The 21,915-nt window shown below is 38.7% G+C and overlaps 1 protein-coding gene across 1 annotated transcript in view; it reads left to right on the top strand.

Moving 5' to 3' along the window:
• BICC1 (BicC family RNA binding protein 1) overlaps window positions 1-21,915 on the top strand; it is a 366,532-nt gene that overhangs the window by 185,170 nt on the left and 159,447 nt on the right. Inside the window, exon 3 of the mRNA XM_006831098.1 lies at window positions 18,299-18,368. Within this exon, the coding sequence (XP_006831161.1) occupies window positions 18,299-18,368 (70 nt within the window). The remainder of the gene's footprint in view (window positions 1-18,298; window positions 18,369-21,915) is intronic.

The raw sequence follows: 21,915 nt of genomic DNA, 5'->3' as shown, positions 1-21,915 counted from the left end.
CCTCAGAATCACAGCAACTCAGACCACCACAGCACGACAGACAGACGAGTATAGCAACTTGATTTTATAAAAGATACTGATGTTACTACATTTTAAAAGCATAAATTATATTCTAATAGTTGTAGTTTACTAATCTTTTAATAGGTATCCATAGAAGAACATCAGATAGAAGTTCTGGTTACCCCTGAAGGATTATAGCAGTTTGAAACTTAGAGAATGCAGTAATCTTAAGAATCACAGATTCTTATGTCCCAGGGGAACCCAAAAGTCTGTTCTTCCTCACTAACGTTGTAGGTCATCATTAACATCCCACCCACAGCCCGGGAAAATTCTCCTTGATTTGGAACAAAGATCAAAAAGTGGGGCCTGTGCTTTCTTTGGCCCAGAAAGTATTTTTTAAATATTCACTTGAAATGCATGCCAGCATTTAGAAATCAGGAGATTTAACACAGAAAACCAGATTTCTGGCCTTTCTTTAAAAAATGGCTAGATCTGGCTGCCCTCAGTCCACATTCCTGTGAGGCAGCCATTGACTGAGGAGGAAACAACAGGGCCTAAGCTTTCTTCTTTTTACAGCCCTCAAATGGTCCAACTGGCCACTCATTGTATTTACCCAGGAGTCCCTGAGTGGTGCTATTGACTAACATGCTCAAACATGCTCAGCTGCTAACCAAATGGGTGGAGGTTTGAGTTCATCCAGAGGCACTTCAGAAGAAACTCTCTGGTGATTTACTTCCAAAAAATCAGCTGTAGAAAACTGAAGCAAAGTTCTGCTCTGACACATTCGGGGTCACTAAGAGTCAGCGTTGAGTAGATGGCAACTTGTTTTACTGTTGGTACTTAATTTCTTCAGATGTTTTGGTTGGAGGGTTTGGTTTGCCATTACAATGCAAACATGCCCTGGGAGAACTAATCCTGTCAGTGATTTAGAATTTAGTTTTGTTTCATGACTAGTCCCTTAATTCATTTATTCTGATAAGCAGACTCCTTAAAAATACCAGATTTTAAAATGTCTTGAAGGACTCTTAGTAGAAGGAGCTTCATACTGGCTGTATACTATAAAGCTGGTAAGCCAAGTGCCCTGTGATTGAGAAGTCTTAAGCACTGGTAGCGTTGTGGGCTGCTAACTTCAGGGTCAGCAGTTCATAACTACCATCTGTTTTACGGGAGCTCCCTTTAAAGATTTGGAGTCCTGGTGTGACGCTGTGGGTTAATACCCACAGCAGCAACCCAGGACTCCATGTACCTTACATTTGCAGAGTGCTCATAATAAACATTTGGGAAAATTATGATCATTTGCATCTGTCTTAGTCTGATTTCTCTAGAGAAGCAAAATCAGTGTGAAGTTTATGTATGTATATATTTATAGAGAGATTTATCTCAAGGAAATGGCTCATGCAGTTGTAGAGGCTGGCATTTTCCAGGTCCATAAATCTGATGTCAGACTGCAGGCTTCTCCTGACTCATGTAGCTTCAGGAGCTGATGAAACCCAGAATGAGGCTGCTGACTGTGAGTTGAAGGAATTCAAGGTTGTTAGTTAAAATGTCCTGCTGCTGGCTCACAAGCTGCCAAGGCTAACCACTCCCAGGATCCGCTGGCAATACAATAGACTGGGGGTACATGTTCAAACCCCCAGTCTATTGTATGTTCAAAGAGCCAAATCCAGATCCAGCAAAAAGTAAGCAAGCTTTACCAGAGCATCAACATATATTGGAAGCAGGCCTTGCTCCCAAGGAAACCCCCTTTCAACTGATGAACTGCTCTTAGCAGATCTCATCATGGAGGTAATTAATCCAGATTGCATTATGGGAGATGACTCCTTCATAACTGCCAACTCACTGAGCATCATCATTGTCCAGTCAAGTTGACACAAAACCTTAACCCTCACAAGAACATTTGGGGAAAAAACACATCAAAACGTTAAAAAGAAAAGGAAAAAACAAAACAAAACCCTCTTACTGTCAGTTATAAAATACATAGAGAAATGGAAGAAAATAATGAAACAAATATTTAGCACACTGTATTTAAACATTAGAAACATTCCAGAGTAATGTGTTATTGCTCAGTAAAAATTAAAAAATAAACTTTCCAGAATAACTTGGATTATGTGTGCTTTTTATCATCTGACTTACAATATTGCATGAGCATCTTTTCTATGTCTTGGCAAATTGTCATACTCTCATAAGTCTGGAGAAGCTTTCAGCATTTTATCCTGTGCGCTTTTAAAGTCATGTGATTTCTCCCAGAGTTTCCTTAACCTCTTTTTTTTTTTGGCTGGCATCATCTCTACTGGGACATCTTCTTCCTTTTTGTCACATCTTCTTTCCTTATTTATGTTGACAAATTCATCTTCTTTAAGTTCCCCTGGGTGTGTAGCTCTTGAACAGCAGAAATGTCAGTATTTCCTTGTCAGCTGTTTCTTCCATACCCATTGATGTTTGAGTCACGTGTCCCTTTTGGTCTCTTTGCTGCATTTCCATTTGTTGGCTGATTCTGTCTTCCAGTTTTCCATTTTTGTAAAATATCACTTGGTTTAGTCATTGAAAGGCAAAGAGTAAATGCAACACCACATTTTACTGTGTGTGAACTGAACAACAGATATGCAGCGATCACTCACTGACATACTTTGAAAGAAGTCATATGATTGGTCACTGATCATGAGACACATCTGTTATTTATATAGAGATCTGTATAGAGAAGAGCAGTCAGTGGAGTTCGTACTTGAGAAAGTTACTCAGTTAATCTTTCCATGGTAACTTACTTGTGAATTATGTTGTTGGGAGACTGATGCTATATAACTAAGCTATTGTAAGTAAAACACATGCATATTAGAATGGTGTCAAAGGAAAATTGTACTATTGATTGTTTTGAGTGGATTTCTCTTACTCTTGGTGGGAATTTGAGCCCTGGAAATGAAATGTCAGTATGGTATCCTAGTTACTGAGACAACCAACGTGTTTCTCAAGTTTTTTCTGTGTGCTAAGGATGATGTGGAGGGTGAGGGAAGATTTCCCTAGATTGAGAATCATTCTGGAGCCATCACTGAGCCGCTTCAGCATTAATAAAGCAGGGACTATGACTCCACAGCACTTAACAACAACAACAAATTGAGTAGTAAATCCTCTGCTGCTAGCTTCCTCTTTAGCCTTCGTGGTGGAGTTATGGGAAGTCGAACTTTTTTGAGAGTCTGACTTCCAATAAGCATGTGTTGTGTTTGACCTCTTCATAAACCATAAACCATGAGGCATAAGAGTTCTGGATGGGGACTCCTGTGGCCCAGATTCTAGCTGGATTTTATCACTTTTCTATTTGCTGCTTTTAACCTCTTTGAATCTTTTCATAACCATTTCTTAACCGGTGGAATAGCTTTCACATTTCTGATTTATTACAAGATTATTTTGAGGAGTAAATGGGAAATGCATATGAATATTAGTCCAATGTGAGGAGTTCTCAGGATGATGAGTAGCTGAGCCATTAGGCAGTATTTCTTGATTCAAAATGAAAAACAGCCTTTAAATGTATTGGCAAAATACATATCCTTAGCTTTTAGTCACTCCTCATGTGAAAAGTCCATTATTTTCCCATCTCAACTTTTGAGTGTTTTCTAGTGCAATCTTTTTTTGCTTTGTAGTGAAATACAGTAAAATGACTTTCATCCATTTCTCCCTGAGGGTAACTTGAAGCAGCCCCGTACATGAGGATAGATATCATTTCTCTATAGATACAATGAAAACAGGACACAAGTGAGTTGGTCTTTTAGGGAAGCAGGCTTCAGATGGCTCCCAGCTGGTAGCCATTTTGAATGGTGAATTTTCAATAGAGTATAAATGTCAAGTTAGAGCATTTAGTGTTCTTTTCCTGGTCCAAGAATAAAATTTTCTAGTAAAGTCAGCATAGATAGATTTGTCTTGGTTTAATCTGAGATGTTGATTACTTACCTATGGATTTTTAACTGTATGTCTGGATTGAAGAATTTGGTGAAATAAGCACGTTATAGAATGTTGCTGGTTTGGCAAAGGCTTTCTTCATCTGTAAGATATTATCATATAATTGCTACAGACCTGCAAAATTTGTAGTGCTGTGAACATTGGCAGATAGGTCTCTTTCCACATGGTGTGCTGATCTGGAATTTATTGGAGATGGAAGAAATCTATTATGACTTAAGCATTGAAAAGTATAAATGGAAATCGTTTTTTGTCATGGAAGAAACTACTTATAGAATTTGATTTTTTAGTTTTAATTTTGGCAGTTTAAGAGTGTAAAATTATTGAAATGAATCATTATAAAAATGGTGAATTTTTTAAGAGCTAAAGGAACTTTATTCTAATTTTAGAAATTTAGTATGAAAGCTTATGTAAACATAACATACTCTCCTTATCTCTTTCCCACTCTTAAGCCATAGAAACGAAATCAGAATGAGAACATAAAATTTCCTGTTGTCCAGGGTGTTTATTTCATGTTAAGTGCAGTGCTAGTTGTCTTGGATCAGGGAATAGTAACTCATGTTTATGAAATGCAAATACAATTTAGAAAGTTACAATGACTATTTAGTTTCCAAAGCTGTTACATATTCATAGTATGTTATCTTCATCAGATTTTTCATGATAAAAAAATAACTTTTGTAAATTATTACAAAGACCAGGCTTTGTGGTCAGAGAGAGACTGGTAAATCAGTGATCTGCTTTGTAAGTCTTCACTTAATTCACAATCAAGTTTAAAAAAAAACTTTTTGGAAATGAACTATAAAAAAATCGAGAGTATTAATTTTGAATATTGCATATATTCCAAAATTGCTATTTTAGGCCAAATGTGTTAAGTATTTGTTATTTACCAAACTCAGATTAGCATGATATTAAAGTTATGTTTCAGTAAATGCCCTGCTCCTCAGCACTGCCCCCCTGTGACAGTAGAGATTACAGTAAATCTAGTAGCAGAAGAATGAAGTCAGTCATTCAAATAATTATCTTTTTAAATTGATTCCTGTAAAAATTTCCCTTTATTTATGCCATGTAGGATTGCTGTCAGAAGAGCAGTTAAAGATATACAGCAGAATTTACTAGAATTGAGAAGAGATTCTTCTGACAATGAGGGTGTTCAGAAGTGGGAACGGATCTATTTTAAATGGCATAAATTTACCACATGCAGACTGTGCATTAGAACATGTGTTTTAAAAACATGTAAGTTATGTTCTAATGTTTATAGAATGTGTTTCAAAATCAGGAGGTTTCTCTTTGAACTTTGGTTTTGTGAAGGTGAAAATGGATGATAATATATATTTTTTAAAATTGAAATTCACTTTAGGATTTTTTTCCCTAAGACAGAAAACAACCATTTTCTCTGAGATTTTGTGGCTTTGCATACCTAGGTATTTTTTATTTCAATTGACACCAAATTTATTTTCATAGTATGTGTTTTATTTCTATAATGAAATATGCAAAGGCTTGGAGTTAGAAAACCACAGGGAAAACACGCTAAGCATTTTATGTTCAGCATTTTTCAACTTGAAGAACTGAAAAGGAAATTCAAGCCTCAAGTGCAATACTGAAGGAGTCTTTGGGCAAAATATTGAATGCTGCAGAAAGTTTCAGAAGAATATGAGAGGAAAACACAGAGTCACTGTACTCTGTACACTGTACACTGTTCAGCCATTTCCAGAGGTAGCGTATGATCAAGATGGTTCTGAAGGAAGAAGGCCAAGGTACATTGAAGATAGTGGCAAAGAACAGGGATCCAGGAATTGATGAAATACAAATTGAAATCTTTAAAAATAACTGATGCAGCACTGAGGGCATTCACTTTTCTATACCAAGAAATTGGGAATACGGTTACCTGGACAACTGATTGGAAGAGATCCATATTTGTGTGCAATTTAAAGAGACGTGACCCAACAGAATGTGGAAATCATCAAACAGTATCATTAAATCACATGCAAGTAAAATTTTGCTAAAGACAGTTAAAAAATGGCTGCAACAGTACATTGACAGGAAACTGCGAGAGGTTCAACCTGAATTGAGATGAAAATGTGGAAGTTATATCACTACTAACATCATTTGAATCTTGGCTGAAAGCAGAGAATACAGGAAAGGTGTTTACTTGTGGTTTATTGACTATGAAAAGACTTTCAACTGTGTGCATCATGACAAGCTATGGACAACATTTTGGAGAATAAGTATTGTGGAATGTTTAATTGTACTCATGAGGAACCTGCACATATACCAAGATGAAGTTGTTTAAACAGAAAGGAGACACTAAATGGTTTAAAATCAGGAAGGTGTACTCCATACTTACTCATCCTGTATGCTGAGCAAATAATCCAAGAAGCTGGCTTACATGAAGAAGAACATGGCATCAAGATTGGAGGAAGATGCATTAAAAAACCTGGGATATGCAGATGATAAAACTTTGCTAGCTGTAAGGAAGAACACTTAAAATACTGATGAAAGACCTCAGTATAAAAATAAAAAAAAGGAACATTTTGGGCAATATACTCACTTATTTACCAGTTAAAGCATATCACAGATTCCTGGGAAGTGATTTCCTTGTCTGGTTTGTAGTAATTAACTGGTGGTGAAAACTGTGTAATACTCTCTTGAAAGCTTGTCAGTGGTTTCACCCATTGTGAGAGCCATAATGCAACTGTTTCAGTTGGCCTACAACCATAATTTATTTTTAAATGACCCTTTATGCTTATAATACCTGTTAAACCTGTCTGGATTTTGTGACAACTGGTAAGAGATTGACTTGCAGCATCTGTTTGCCTCTGCTCGTTTCCATCCCTTTAGAAGTGACAAGGTCTTTTCCACATCCTCAACTTAGTTTACTCAGCAGCTTGTACATCATTTTTGTGTATATGCCAGTTCCTATTTAACTCAAAGACGTGGCCTATTTGAAAAGGAAAGTAAGCACTATATCTGGGTTGTCTGGAAGCCCTACGACATCTTATTGAAGACGTCTGAAACTCACCGAACTCATTTGTCTATAGGTAAAAAACCAATTTGATCTCTGACCTTCATTCTGCAGTTGCATTATCACTGCCCTGGTACCGCAGGATAACCACTGGATTGATAATTGCAGTGTCTGCAGTTGAATCCCACCCGCTGCTCTTTTGGAAACTGTATCCAGGGTCTCTGTGAGTCAGAACGGACTGGACAGCACTTAACGGCTACCTTCATTTGAACCATTGTTTCTTCACTTCATCTTTTCTAGTTCCTGTTTATCTGACTTGATTAGATTGTTTGCATTGGTTTCTAGATACAGACCTTCTGATTCACCTACTTCCCTAAATCCTGCCCACTGACTCCCCTCCCCACATCTCTCCTGTTTGTCTTCTACCTGGGAGCATGTCAGTTCTGCGCTCTGGTCATTAGATTTAGTACTTAGCTTTCTAGACCAGCCTGCATCCCAGCACTCTCTGCTGAGAGCTGTACTTAACTCCTCCTCCTGAACAAAGAGTATTTCTTACTCTACCACCGCCGTAGCTGGCTGAGGTGAAGCAAATGAATCCTATGTAACTTCAGAGTTGTGGACACCATCTTGGTGGGAAGGAAGATGGTGTGAAAGTTTCATTTTTAAATTCTGAAAGAGACTTTTGACTTTCTGAAAGTGAAGTAAGCATGACACTTGTTTATTTGTAGTCACTCTGACAGCCAAGCTCATGTACTTCATTGTTGTTGTTGTTATGTACCGTCAAGCCGATTCAGATTCATAGCGACCCTGTATAGATAGGGTTTACGAGGAGCGAATGGTCGGTTTGAACCATCAACCAACCTTGTATTTACCAGTCCAGTGCTTATTCTACAGAGCTACACCAGGACTCTATGTACTTCATAGCTTTGGTTTATGACACATCTTTTAGTGTGTATTAAGCATGTCCTTGTACTGAACTGTAAGGGTCATTGAGAAGACATGAGACACATGTTCTGTCTTGAATGTAGTAGGTGAGCCTTGAGACACCTCCGCCTCACTGCAGACCCTCTGAGGTACAAGCTCTGTCTCCTTTCAGAACCCTCTCTGTGCTGCCTTCTTCTATGTGAAACAGTTTCTTCACCTTTTTCCTGATTCGTTAACTCAGCACTAACAAATACCACCTTGAGGTATCTTTGCTTTACTACCCACAACCAGGTTAGATACCCTTTGGTGTGCTCTCATATTGCCCTGTTTGAGCTTGGTGGTGTCAAAATGTATAGGCACAGAGAAGTACTAACATTTACATAACTGAATATATTTATTGCAAGTGTCAATCCAAACATGTTTTTAAGTACCCTGCCCTAGAGTCAGTACTGACCCTGTATAGGGTCTCCAAGGAGTGGCTCGTGGGCTTGAACCACCAACTTTGTAATTAGCAATTCAATGCTTATCCTATATTGTTGTTGTTAAGTGCTCTTCAGTCATTTCTGAGCCATCATGACTCTGTATAGGGTTTCAGAGGAGCAGCTGATGAGCTTCAACTACCCACCTTACCATTTAAACTGTCCTTGCAGTCCAGCCCATTAACCCGCATTGCCACTCTAGGACTTACACTATGTGTGTGTGTGGTTGTATAGGCAACTATTACATTAATTTCCCAGGAGATAACATCAGAGCAAGATCAGGGTTTCAGCACTGGTGGGCGATAGTCACGAAGGATGTGCCATAAACTCTAAAAAAAAACCTCTAAAACACAGCCTTTAGGTAGCTCCTACATTTCCTGCTTCTTGGAATTGACTGTATATAGGTAATTTTTCAAAAGACCCCAATGCCGAATGCCAAATGATTTCTTCTAAGCTGCCTACTCAGCTATTGTGTAGCTGGAAGGAAGACAGTTCCTTAAAGGTTCAAAAGGACACCTAAGGGCAGATGACCTGGATGAGTTATTCCACTTCCATGAAGTTTAGATGCTAAACTTACTTTACAGAGTAGAAGAGTGAGACTGATGGAAGTTGAGTAATTTGTCCAGCGTTGCCCTGCTAGAAAGTAATTGGCTTCAGATCACACACAGGGATGGACACATAGAGGAATGCCTGTGAAGGCAGCCTGCGGAGCTCCAAATGGTTGGCACAGACTGGCCCCAAACTGTTCAGTGGAGTAACTTTTGGTTTAGTCTTACAGAAAGTCAACTACAGATACCAAATTTCAGTTACTTAGTAATTTGTTTTTTCCAAAAGACTGGATGTACACTCTGGCTTATACAAGTTTGTATGTTTTGTGGTAGAGTTGTTGTTAAGTGCCGCTGAGTTCATTCCGACTCATAGTGATCCTGTAAGGGTTTCTGAGTAGCAGCTGGTAGGTTTGAACTGGCGACCTAGTGGTTTGCAGTCCAGTGCTGATCCTACAGCACCGCACAGGGAGTCCAGAGTGGTAGAGCAGACAGTGGTAGAGTTTATAGTGGTAAAGTAGTGCTTGACTTGTCTAAGCGCTTTTACACCAGAAATTGTGTGTTACTTGTAATTTTGCCATGCCTGGCACCTAAGTAAAGTGTTTGGAGTCCTGGTGTGATGCTGTAGGATAAGCACTGGACTGCTAACTGAAAGATTGGTGATTCAAACCTACCAGCTGCTTGGAGACCCTATATAGGGTCGCTGTGAATTGGAACGGACTCCATGGCACTTAATAACAGCAACGGCAGCATCAAAAAGAAGCAAGGTGTGGTGTTGTAGGATAAGCACTGGACTGCTAACTGAATGGTTCAAACCCACCAGTCACTCCTTGGGTAACCTATCCAGGGTTGCTATGAGGTGGACCTGACTCAATAGCCCTTTACAAAAACAACAACCAACAAACTATTGATAAATATTTCTCGATGTTAAAAGCAATCAATATGCTAAAATACTGAAGATTATATAAGGAGCTCTGGTAGTGTAGTGGTTATGAATCAGGCTGCTAACCTCAAAGTCAGCAGTTTGAAACTACCAGCTGCATGGGATATAGATGAGGCTTTCTGTTCTCATAAAGATTTACAGCCTTGGAAACCCTGTGCAGGGTCACTATAAGTCAGAACTGACTCCACAGTAGTTAACAACAACAACAACATATTCAAATGTATATATCTGCATTTTAGAACACTAGAATATCTGTGTTCAGTAAAGTATGGCGATTAAAGCACAGGCTTTGGAGGCAGGAGATTTCAATCCTAGCTCTTCTACTTGCTAGCAGTGTTGGGAATGAAGCACTTTGTGGGCATCAGCCATATCACCTGTGAAATGGGAATAAAGAAAATTGTAAGGGCGTGTTGAGGATTCATTTACTACATGTTTACCTAGTGCTTGATGTGTGCTGAACAATATCTAGTCCTTGCCCACAGAGAAATTATTTTCTGTTTTCTCAGAGGCACATTATGACCAAGTAAGATGAGAACAGATTTTCAGATTGTAATAAGGTTTAAAAGGGTTAAGTCAATTTTCATGATGTTATTTAGTGTTAACAGTTGTGAGGAATTTTTGTTTTCTTTACATTGAGGTACAATCCATATTGAAGGCTATAGTCTTTGATATTCATCAGTAAGTATTTTAAATCCTCTTTTTTTCCAGATTGTTAATAAGTCTTCCTCCAATCTTGATGCCATGTTCTACTTCACATAATCCAGTTTCTCGAATGATTTCCTCAGCATACAGATTAAATGTTGTTGTTTAGTGCTGTCACGTAGGTTCGAACTCACAGTAACCCTGTATAGGGTTTCTGAAGAGCAGTTGTTAGGTTTCAACCACTGACCTTGTGGTTAGCTGAATAAATATGGAGAAAGATGCAACCCTGGTACACAACTTTCCTGATCTTAAACCATTCAGTATCCCTTTGTTCTGATGTAACAGTTACTTCTTGTTCTATGTGCAAGTTCCTCATGAGCACAATTAAATGTTCTGGAATATCCATTTTTCACAATCTTATTGATCTTTGTCATGATCTACACAATCAAAAGCCTTTATATACCAATAAAGTAAATATCTTTCTAGTATTCTCTGCTTCCAGCCTAGATCCATCTGACATCAGCAGTGATATCCCTAGTTGTATGTCAATTCATGGAACCTTGTTTTTCACCAGTGCCTTCAGTGGAGCTTGCACTTCTTCCTTCAGTACCATTGTCTCTTTATCATATGCTACCTCTTGAAATGGTTGAACATTGATTTCTTTTTGGTAAAGTCACGCTGTCTATTCCTTCCATTTTCTTTTAATGTTTTCTGCTTCATTCAGTATTTTGCCCTTATTGTTGTTAAGTGCCATTGAGTCAATTTTGACTCATAGAGACCCTGTATAGGGTTTCTGAGGAACAGCTGGTGAGTTTGAGCTGCTGACCTCGTAGTTCCCAATCCAGTACTGACCCTACAGTGTCTCACCAGTAAGTCCACTTTGCCCATAGAATCTGTCAGTATCACAGGTTGAGGCTTGAATTTTTCTTGAGAAAAATTTTTCTTGAGAAATGTTGAGCATGTTCTTCTTTTAGTTTTCAAATTCCAGGTCTCTGTTTTTAATACTTTCTTATGATACTTTCATTATAATACTTGTCTTTGTTTTCTCAAACTGCCCTTTGAAAATTTCTGTTCAGCTCCTTACTTCCTCATTTCTTCCATTTGTTTTAGCTTGTCTGTGCTCAAAAGCAACCTTTAGAGTGTCTTGTGACATCCATTGTGCTCTTTTCTTTCTTATCTTTTTAATGACCTTTTGCTTTCTTTTTATATGATAGTCATAATGTCATTCCACAACTCTACTGGTCTTCAGTCATGAGTGTCTAATGCATCAGCTCTGTTCTTGAGTTGGTCTCTAAATTAAGGTGGCATATATTCAAGGTCATATTTTGACTCTTGTGGACTTGTTTCAGTTTTCTTCAGCTTCAGCCTGAACTTGCATAGGAGCAGTTCATGGTCTGTTCCACTTTATCTCTGGCCTTGGTTTGGCTGATGATCTTGAGCTTTTCTACCATTTCTTCCACAGATATAGTCAGTGTGATTCCTGTGTATTCTATCTAATGAATTCTGCGTGTACAATGATGATGGTGGTGTGCTGTGGAGTCACTTCCAATTCAAGTGACCCTGTGTAGGGTTTCCTAGGCTGAAAGTGTTTTGGGGAGAAAAAAGCCACATCTTTCTCCATGGAACAGCTGAGATTATCAGCCTGCCTTGTAACCTCTATAGCTACAGAACTCCGTTTCATGTATATGTTGTTGTTATGTGCTGTGGAGTCGGTTCCGACTCATAGTGACCTCGTACAGGGTTTCCAAGGCTGTAAATCTTTACGGGAGCAGAAAGCTTCATCTTTCTTCTGCGGAACAGCTGGTAGTTTCGAACTGCTGACCTTAAGATTTGCAGCCTGATTCGTAAACACATGGTTATTGTTGTTATGTATCATTGTGTCTTTTCCAACTCATAGCGACCCTCTACAGGGTTTCTGAGGCTGTAAATATTTACGGGAGCAGAAAGCCTCATCTTTCTTCTGCGGAACAGCTGGTAGTTTCGAACTGCTGACTGTGATGTTAGCAGCCTGATTCGTAACCACTACGCTACCACAGCTCCTTTTCCTTTTATGTTGTGTAAAAAAGGTATTTGCAATAAACAAGTCAATGGTCTTGCAGAATTCTGCCATGTGTTTTCTAGCATCAGTTCTATCACCAAGGCCGTATGTTCCAACTACGGAACCTCCTTCTTTGTTTCTAGATTTCACATTCCAAACATCAGTGATTAAATTTACACTGAAGAAATTGGTAGAGTTCTTCAACTTTATCATCTCTGGTGTTTTAGAAGGTGGTCCGTAAATTTGAATAACAGTGTTTTATTAACTGGTCTTCCTCATTGTTGTTAGGTGCCATCGAGTCCGTTCTGACTCCTAGAGACCCTGTACACAACAGAATGAAACACTGTTGGGTCATGCACCAGCCTCACAATTGTTTACACTTGACTCCATTGCTCCTTGCCACTGTTTCAATCCATCTCTTTGGGGGTCTTCCTATTCAGGCTGCGAACCTTAAGGCCAGCAGTTCGAAACTACCAGCCGCTCCGCGGGAGAAAGATGAGGCTTTCTGCTCCCGTAAAGACTTACAGCCTCGGAAACCCTGTACAGGGTCGCTATGGTTCGGACCCGACTCGACTCGACGGCACTTAACAACAACAACAACAAATATATTTTATTAAGCATGATGTCTTTCACCAGGTCCCTCCCAATAACTTGTCCAAACTATGAATGATGAAGTCTCACCATCCTAACTTTTCAGGAACGTTCGGGTTGTATTTCTTCCGAGATGAATGTGTCTGTTCTTCAGGCAGTCATGGTCCTTGTAGTGTTCTTCTCCAGTTCCATAACACAAATGCATCAATTCTACGACCTTCCTTATTCATTGTCTAACTTTCACACGCATATGAGGTGATTGAATATATCATGGTTTGAGTCAAGCACACCTTAGTCCTCAAATTGTTATCTTTGTTCTTGAACAATTTAAACTGGGCTTGTGCAGCAGATTTGCCTAATGAAATGTGCCATTTGACTTCTTGGCTGCTGCCCCATGAGTGTTGATAGTGGATCCAAGCAAACTGAAGTCTTTGACAACTTCAATATTTTCTCCATTTATCATGATTTATTTATTGGTCCATTGGTGAGGATTCATTGGGGTTTAATTCATACTGAAGGCTGTAGTCATTGGTCTTTGTTAGTACTTCAAGTCCTCTTGGTTTTCGGCAAGCAAAGTTGTATCATCTGCATATCATATTGTGATGACATGTTTTTCATGTAATCCACCTTCTCATATTATTTGTTCAGCATATAGATTGAATAAGTGTGGTGAAAAAATACAACCCTGGCACACACTGCGCTGAGTGAAGTGTCTAATGTCTCTTCTAGCTCTAGTCTATAACTGCCATCAAACAATGTTTTTGCAGGTTGTGTCTGGGTAAGAGGTAAAAGATGGTGGAAGAAGATCCTGATAGAATGATGTGTTATCAGATGTGGATGTTACTAAAGTTAATTGTACTTGTAAATACTTGAAACTCTATCATGGTAGAAGGAGCCATCTCAAGGGAGCCTAGATCCAGAGGGCATGGGGAAAGGTAGAATCTCCATGGAGTAGTATCCACTCTGTCTGGGTGAGACTGATAAAAGGAGATGGGGATATACTCATTTGGTACAATTGTGAATAATTACTATCAGGACAGACTGTGAGGGAAATGTAAAAGGTAGATGTTTTGTAGCAAAAGGAGGGGAGCAGTTGACTTTGTAGTCTAGGAGCAGAGGTCCCTGGTACCATCAAGGGAGAAGAAGAGCGGAGGGTGGGACCCTACCCAGTGACGCCAGAGATGGAGTCAGAGAAAATGACGTGGAAAAATGGAGTAGCTGGGAACTCTAGACCTAGAGAGGGAGAGGGGCTGTGTGCTGACTACCAGGGGGCAGGCTTGTAGGATATACCTTTTGGTTGGTTGATGATGCATGGAGGGGATTGTAGTCATGGCAATGAGATGATATATGATAGGATGAATGTAAAGCTAATGTTCTCCCATGTAAACTATCAAATAATTCAATAAGGCGTTTAAAAAAAACAAACAAACAGAGAACAACAACAACAAAAAGAACAGAAATTTATCGTCTCATAATTCTGAAGGCCTGGAGTCGAAATTAGATTATTGATTGTGTTGATTCATTCGGAGTGATCTAAAAGAAGAGCTGTTCCATTCCTTTCTTCTAGCTTCTTGTAGGATTTCTTACCTTTCCTTGGCTTGCAGCTGTGTCTACAGTGGTGGCCATCCTTCCTCTGGTTGTATCTGTGCCTGTTCTCTTTTTTTTTTTTTTTACAAATCACCACTATTGGGGATTAGGATACACAGTATTTTCTCTTAAAAGATTCTATTTCCAAACAAGATCACATTCACAGGTACCAGGAGTTACAATGTTACCATATATATTTGAGGAGGGGGGCCCACAGTTCAATCCTTAACTGCTTCCCAATGGCTAGCAGCAACTCTAATGATTATGAACTTCCCTTACCAATTTGTTTCCTCAATATGTTGTTGTTTTTGTTACGTGCTTCATAGTGCTTCTGAGGAGTGGCTGGTGGATTTTAACTGCCGACCTTGCCATTCCAACTGATCTTGAGGCTCAGTGCTTATCCTACAGTGCCACACTGGGACTCTTCCCTCACTATAAGGCAGTTAAATTTTAAAAGAAAAAAAAAAAAGAGCTATCCAGAAATGGTTGTAAAATGAACCACCACAGAGCTTCATTACAGAAGAAGAACTCAGAGGGGAGGTTGTCCTTTGACCCCAAGATCCCTACACAGTGAACCTCTTTGACCCAGGGACAGGAAGTTGTGAAACCTGAGGAGTAGGAGACAAACAGCAGCAGAAAAACAAAGAACCAAAGCACAAGACAGAGCAGTGAGTGGGCTTTCAAGAAAGCTCATGGAGCTAGTAAAGATGAGTGACTCTGGGCAGGAATCTTTCTTGTAGAGTGGGGTGCCTTCAGCCACTTACATTGGGGAGCTAGGTTTGCGGACCTGCAGAGCTGGAGCCTAATGCTGTCAAGCTGACAGTAGAATGTGTCCTGTGGGCATTTATCAGCAACTGACTGGAACATCTGTACCCTGAGCATTTCTGACCCTGAAATGTAACCCGTTAACTTCCCTGATAAACTCCATGACTCTGAGGATAGTGTCTGAGTTATGTGTAGCGATTGCAATGGATTACTGAACAAACAGACAAGAGAGTTGATAATTTTGAAATTATATAAAACCTTCAAAAAACAGCTCAGAAGATTAATGATAAGATTTCAGAAATGGAAAATATATTGAAAGGGCAATTTCCCTAGATTCTTACTTCATACATTTTCATGTTCTGGTATTTATCGTTGATTGCAGACTTTTCTCCTCATTTTGAGCTGTAGCCCATGAGCATTTGAAGATCGTGAAATCTTTACTCCATTCACATCTTTATGACTAATTTTACTATGAGGAGGCAGCACATTCTCAGTCGTAGTTGAGTGCCTTCCCACATGAGGGGCTTATCTTCCGGCACTGCGTCTGATAGTGTTTTGCTGCTATTCATCATGTGTTCATTTTCTGGAACTATATGTGACAGTGTCCTGTTGTTATTCCTAAGGTTTTCAGTGGCTAAATGTTCAGAAGTAGTGCACTTCTCCTTCCTAATCTAGCTTAGTCTGAAAGCTCAGTTGAAACCTACCTACTAAGGGTGACTTTGTTTGTATGTAAAATACTGGTAGCATAGCTTCCAGCATCACAGCAGTGCAGGTAAGCCACCACAACATGACAGATGATTTTAGTTAACTCAAAATTCAGATTTAAAGTATTTTCTTACCCTAATTCAGGTGATTAATAAATGTTGGTTGTTGTTAAGTGCCATGGAGTCGGTTCCAACTCACAGCAACCCTGTATAGGGTTTCCTAGGAGTGGCTGGTGAGCTTGAATCACCGACCTTGCAGTTCACACCAGCTTTGTAGCCCAGCGCATTAACCCACAGCGCCTCACCAGAACGCCTAATAAATTGTCGTTACACTTATTTGCCATTAATTTCAGTTGCTTGCTGTTTAACTTGTTCCATTTACAAAAATTCTCTATTAATTTTTTTTTTAGCTTTTTATTGTAGATTGGGTAAAAGTTTGCAGAGCAAAATGTTTTTCATTCAACTATTTACATTTTGATTAATGACTATTTGTTGTAATGCCCTCAGGTAACAGCGCCCTTCCCACTCCCTTCATGTGTTGGTTGTTTCCATCTGCCCTTCTTTCCTGTCCCTTTCTGCCTTCTTAGCTTTGTCCCTGGGCAGATGCTACTTTTTTGATCTCCTGTTGCTGATTTTTCAAAGGAGTATGTCATGTCTAAGTATCATTTAGATAAAAGTTAAGTTATGAGGATGAATTCAGGTCCAGGCCCGAAGGGTCCCCTAGGTCCATAGTCTTGTTGGCTCACCAGCGTCTACCAGACCAGTTAGCTGTTGTTTTCCATGATTTTGAGTTTTGATCAACATTTTTCTCCCACCTGTATCCAAGACATCCTATTTTGATCTGTTCAGAGCAGTTGGAAGTGGTAGTCAGGCACTATCTATTTCTAATCTTAGGGTCATGGAGGTTGATTGTGTGGTCTGTTAGTCCTTTGGACCAGTTGTTGGTTTGTGTCTTTGATTTTCTTCACTCTTCGTTGCTCTGGATGTGGAAAGACTAATAGTTGCACGTCAGATGGCAGGTTGCAAGCTTTTAAATCCCCAGTCAGTATTCAACAATGTAGGTTGTAGAGCATTATCTTTGTGGATGCCAATTGACCTATGGGCCTGAGCTAATTCTATATTCTTATAAAAGTAAACATTAATTTAATCTAGTCCATGTGATAAAGTTAGAGAAGACAAAGGATGATAAACCTTTCTGGGTAATTTTTTTTTTTTTTTTTCTTTACCTATTTACTGTTCACTACCATTGCTTATCCAAGTTGGCAATGTAGGGTAAGCATTCAACCGCAAGGTCAGAATGAACCACAAAGTCAGCAGTTCAAACTCACCAGTCACTCCTCGGAATCCCTATGTAGGGTTCATATAGGTTTGCCCTGACATGACAGCACTTCACAACATCATTAGCAACTTTTTGCTTGTAGTTGTGGTATGGTGTGCTATACAGAGTTGGAATGGATTTGACAGCATATAACAACAACAGCCTTTTGCTTTGCTTCTGTTGCCTCTCTCATTTGTTCTTGCATCTAAGACACATTTGGGTTCAAGTCTTAGTGGCCAGTGTTAGCCATATGAGTAAATGGGAAAGAATGGTGGCAAAATGGCATTTTTTACCAGGCAAAGGATGACGGGAATGCAGTTTTATGATATGGTACTGTGTGGTAAAGGTTTTCATCAGTTTTAATGAAATACAAATGTGTCCAAAGCAAGTGTTTTCTTTCTACAGGGGGAAAAAAAGATCGTCATCTAGTATGGCCTGACTTCCATAGTTTGGTATTGCAAGGATCATGTTTGGTGTGTTGCAATTTGTTGGCAGTTGTTTTGGGGAATTTTTTCAGCGTAAGCATCTCTGAAAGTTGTAACTTCAAGTTGTGTAAATTGCTTGTTCATGCATTTTTTGGTCTTGTCTCTGTGCTAAAAGTCTAGAGCATTGATTACAGAGAGGAACACTGAGAATAACAAAGGATACTTGAGTATTTGTAAAAGACTAAAGGCTTATAAAATGATCCCTTTCCCTGCCAGTGTTTCCCCATTGTTTTAAAATGATATCATGTTGTTGTATCAACATGAGACCAGAGACTTGAGAAAAAAAACTTTATTATTATTTAAAAAAATATTAACTGCAAAAAAAAAAAAATCTTAACTGAATCAGCGTTTCTCTTAAATTTTGTTACAGATCATGGAGGAAACAAACACACAGATAGCTTGGCCTTCGAAACTGAAGATTGGAGCCAAATCCAAGAAAGGTAAACTGTGAAGGAGGGAAAAATTGATAGTTTTGATAACTCAGGTTGTAGAAGGTCCTGCAATTTTGCAAGTAGAAAAATCAACCTTTATTCTTTTCAGACCTGTCCCAAATATTGGTCAAATAGCAATATTTAAGGCAAACTGTCACAGTTAAGGAGCACGGTGGCTCCATGAGAGACCACCAGCTATTTCTCGGGAGAAAAGATGAGACTTTCAGCTCCTGAGAAGATTTAAAGCCTCAGAAACCCTACAGAGTGGCTATGAGTTGGCATCGACTCCACGACACTAAGCAACATCATAATTAAATGGCTTTTTTTTTTACAGCTATACAAAAAAATTGGCTTTAAATTTTAATATAATACAAGTGTTTTAATGAAAGGTACCATAGCCACATGGTGATTTCTAAGGTAACTATTAAGTCCATGACCATGGGTCATGGTTACTGTCTACATGTCATAGCTGTTTCCAGCATATCGTTTGCCATTGTTTGCACTTTAAGATTCTTATTGGTACTGTACAGATCTGTGTTTTCCTCCAGTGTCATAAGAAGTCTTGAATTTCCTTACTAGGATGCTCCATCTCTTCTTCATCTATCACCGAGCAAAGAAACTGCCAGATTCTATTTTAGACGGAGTGTTTCCTTGCTTCCCCTTCTCTCTGTCTTGTCTTAGAAGGCTTTTTCTTTGCATGGGTGGTCCCATAGTTTTATTCCCAGATTACATAGTATTTTCACATGTGAGTTGGCAGTATATATTTTTATGGATAATATGCTTTTTAAAGTATGACCTTAGTCTCAGCAAATTTTGTTGCATATATTTCATTAAGCATAGTGTGGCTGCATGCAGTCATCCAAAGATAGCAAATACAGTCAAACAATGAAAAGGATAGCAATTATGCAAACTGGGCATTGTCTTTTGTGGTCAGCTTTTTTTTTTTAAATTGTTGTTGCTGTTTAGTTACATATTTTCTGTCCTCTTCTCCTATGATTCTTATTGCTAAATGATACTAAACACTTCAGAGTTTCTCAATATCCTGTCTTATTTTAGTCCAAATTGTCTTAATTTCATTTTGTTGCAGTTATGCATCACAGGGCATGCAAGTTCTTTCAGTTATTGTTGTAACTCTTGAGTGTGTGAGCTCAGTATCGATTGACTAGAATTCCTAAAAACAAAGTAACAAAACACCACCACCGCTGGTCTTGTTAAATTCTTATTTGTGGTCATGGTACTGAAGGATTGTTGTTGTTGTCAAGTCTAGGGCCACTTAATGTGCTAAACAGTCTCAAGAGGACATGCTGAATTTCCAAGTGTAATTCCTTATCTTTGTGCAACCTTGTATTTGTTAAGCATAAGAGACTATATTCTTATACTTACTCTTCTTCAGTAATTGTAACATGTGTGGGAGATTGTATACCCATTATGCAGGAGAAAATTTCATTAGTTTTTATCTATTTGGCTTTTTGGTACCATTTAAAAATCCAATTGTCTTGAACATAAAATGCATCTTTTATTTCCCTATTGACAGGTACTTTTACTTAAAGAATGAATGTGTATTTCACTATTCAACTAAAAATGTAATTCAGTCAGTTCTCAAAGCAGACCCTCAGGGAAACATGCATATTCTATATGGTTTTGAATGGTTTGCTTTCTTGCATTACCCAGCTAGTGCCCCTCCATTATCAAAAATTGAGAAGGAGATGATTTTTAAATTCAAAATGTAGTTGCAGACTCAGAGATTTTAGATCATGTGGAGAGTAATATACTTTGCTTTTGAAATTGATTAGGTTAATGCTTTTAGATTTGTCTTTGGTTATTGGCAGCTTTTAACTCATTCAGAATAGTCACCTATACATGTATTTCTCATTTTGAGTGTACCGTTTTCCTTGAATAAAAGAATATTTCAGCAATATATTTGAAGACAGTTTCGTATCATTTCAATACAGTTACAGTTAATCTTTGGAGTTGTGCCTAAGAATTGAACCCTCTCAGCCAAATATGAAGCATCATTTTATTATTTTTATTTATGAAGTGCTATGAATATACACAGCACTGGTTGATTAACAGAATGTACCGAGAGAGAAAGAAAGAGCAAGAAAGAGAGAGTCAAAAGTTTCCCTCAGTGGAATTTACTGTTCAGAATTTGCTGTAGTTGCTCATATTACTTAAACACACACTGCTGAATCAGTTCTTGGCTAACTTCGCTGATTTATAATACAAATATATATAAGGGCATAAAAAATTTTAAAGCTTTAATTCAGAGATGACTATTTAAAATATAAGTTGTTAGTTGGTAAAAGTGAAATGAAAATTGCAGGAGGGAACTTCTAAGGGTAAGTACTTACTCTTTAATCTCATGTGACCATCCTCCTGTCCCCAGAATGTTGTACAGGAAAGAGGTTCTGGCCTCGATTTAAGTGTTCTTCATTCCAAACTATTACTTTCCAGAGACCAAAGATTATAAATGTTTTTAGGGAATCATGCCATGTTTTAGGTGATTATTAAATCCTAAATCCCAGGGTAATATGAAGATTTGGAATATACAGATAATCCTCAAGCTGTGCTAGAGAGACAATATAGCTATGAGTTTACATTTTATTTCACTTTCTGGTTTTTATAATGTATATTGGTTGAATATTTGAGCTTACACAGACCTTTTTTTTTTCCCCCCATTGCTTTTGCTATTACGGTCTGCCCCCTTCTTTGTCTTACTGAAATTTAGTCCTGTGTTTTTCTATGTAACCTCTAGGTTTTGTTGTTGTTGTTGTGAAGTGTCATTGAGTCGGTTCCAACCTATAGCAACTCTGTATAGGGTTTCCAAGGAGCAGCTGCTGAGCTTGAACCGCCAACCTTGCAGTTCAAACGGCTTTGCAGTCTATCGCATTAACCCACAGAGCCACACCAGGACTCCTATCCAAACTTTGTTTTTGAAGTATTCAGTACTTTATCAAAGCAGCTGATGGTTCATTTAGTTGAATTGCTGGTAAGAATAGTGCTGGGCAGAAAGGCAAAAAGGCAACGGACTGAATTTCCCATCAGTTAGAATAACCCGATTCTTTTCTAGAGCCTCTGATCTACTAGGTATTTAGCAGTTTCCTATGGTGTTATAGAAAGCTGACTTTGGGAAATACACATCTCCCTCTCTGATATCATGAGTTAGTCACTTAGAGAAGACAATGAGTGCTCGCTTCGGCAGCACATATACTAAAATTGGAACTATACAGAGAAGATTAGCATGGCCCCTGTGCAAGGATGACACACAAATTTGTGAAGCGTTCCATATTTTTGAAGAGAGGGCATATGCATAAGAACACCCACACTTGTAGATAATACCCACTTGAACTGGCTTCAGTGACTGGATGATCAGAGCTCAACCAGAAGTAAAAAGAAGAGGGAAAAAAAAAAGTATTCTCATACAATTTGATGAACTTGACCCACATTTATGGAATCAGTAGCTCAAAAGAGGGAACAAGTCCTTACAGCAAGAATCATTCCCACACCCTCCACACACAGAGTAGACAGGGATGGGCAACTTGGAAATTGGCTACCC

Source organism: Chrysochloris asiatica, unplaced genomic scaffold, assembly GCF_000296735.1.
Source record: "Chrysochloris asiatica unplaced genomic scaffold, ChrAsi1.0 scaffold00003, whole genome shotgun sequence".
NCBI lineage: Eukaryota > Metazoa > Chordata > Mammalia > Afrosoricida > Chrysochloridae > Chrysochloris > Chrysochloris asiatica.
This window is presented reverse-complemented; position numbering and strand designations above follow the sequence as displayed.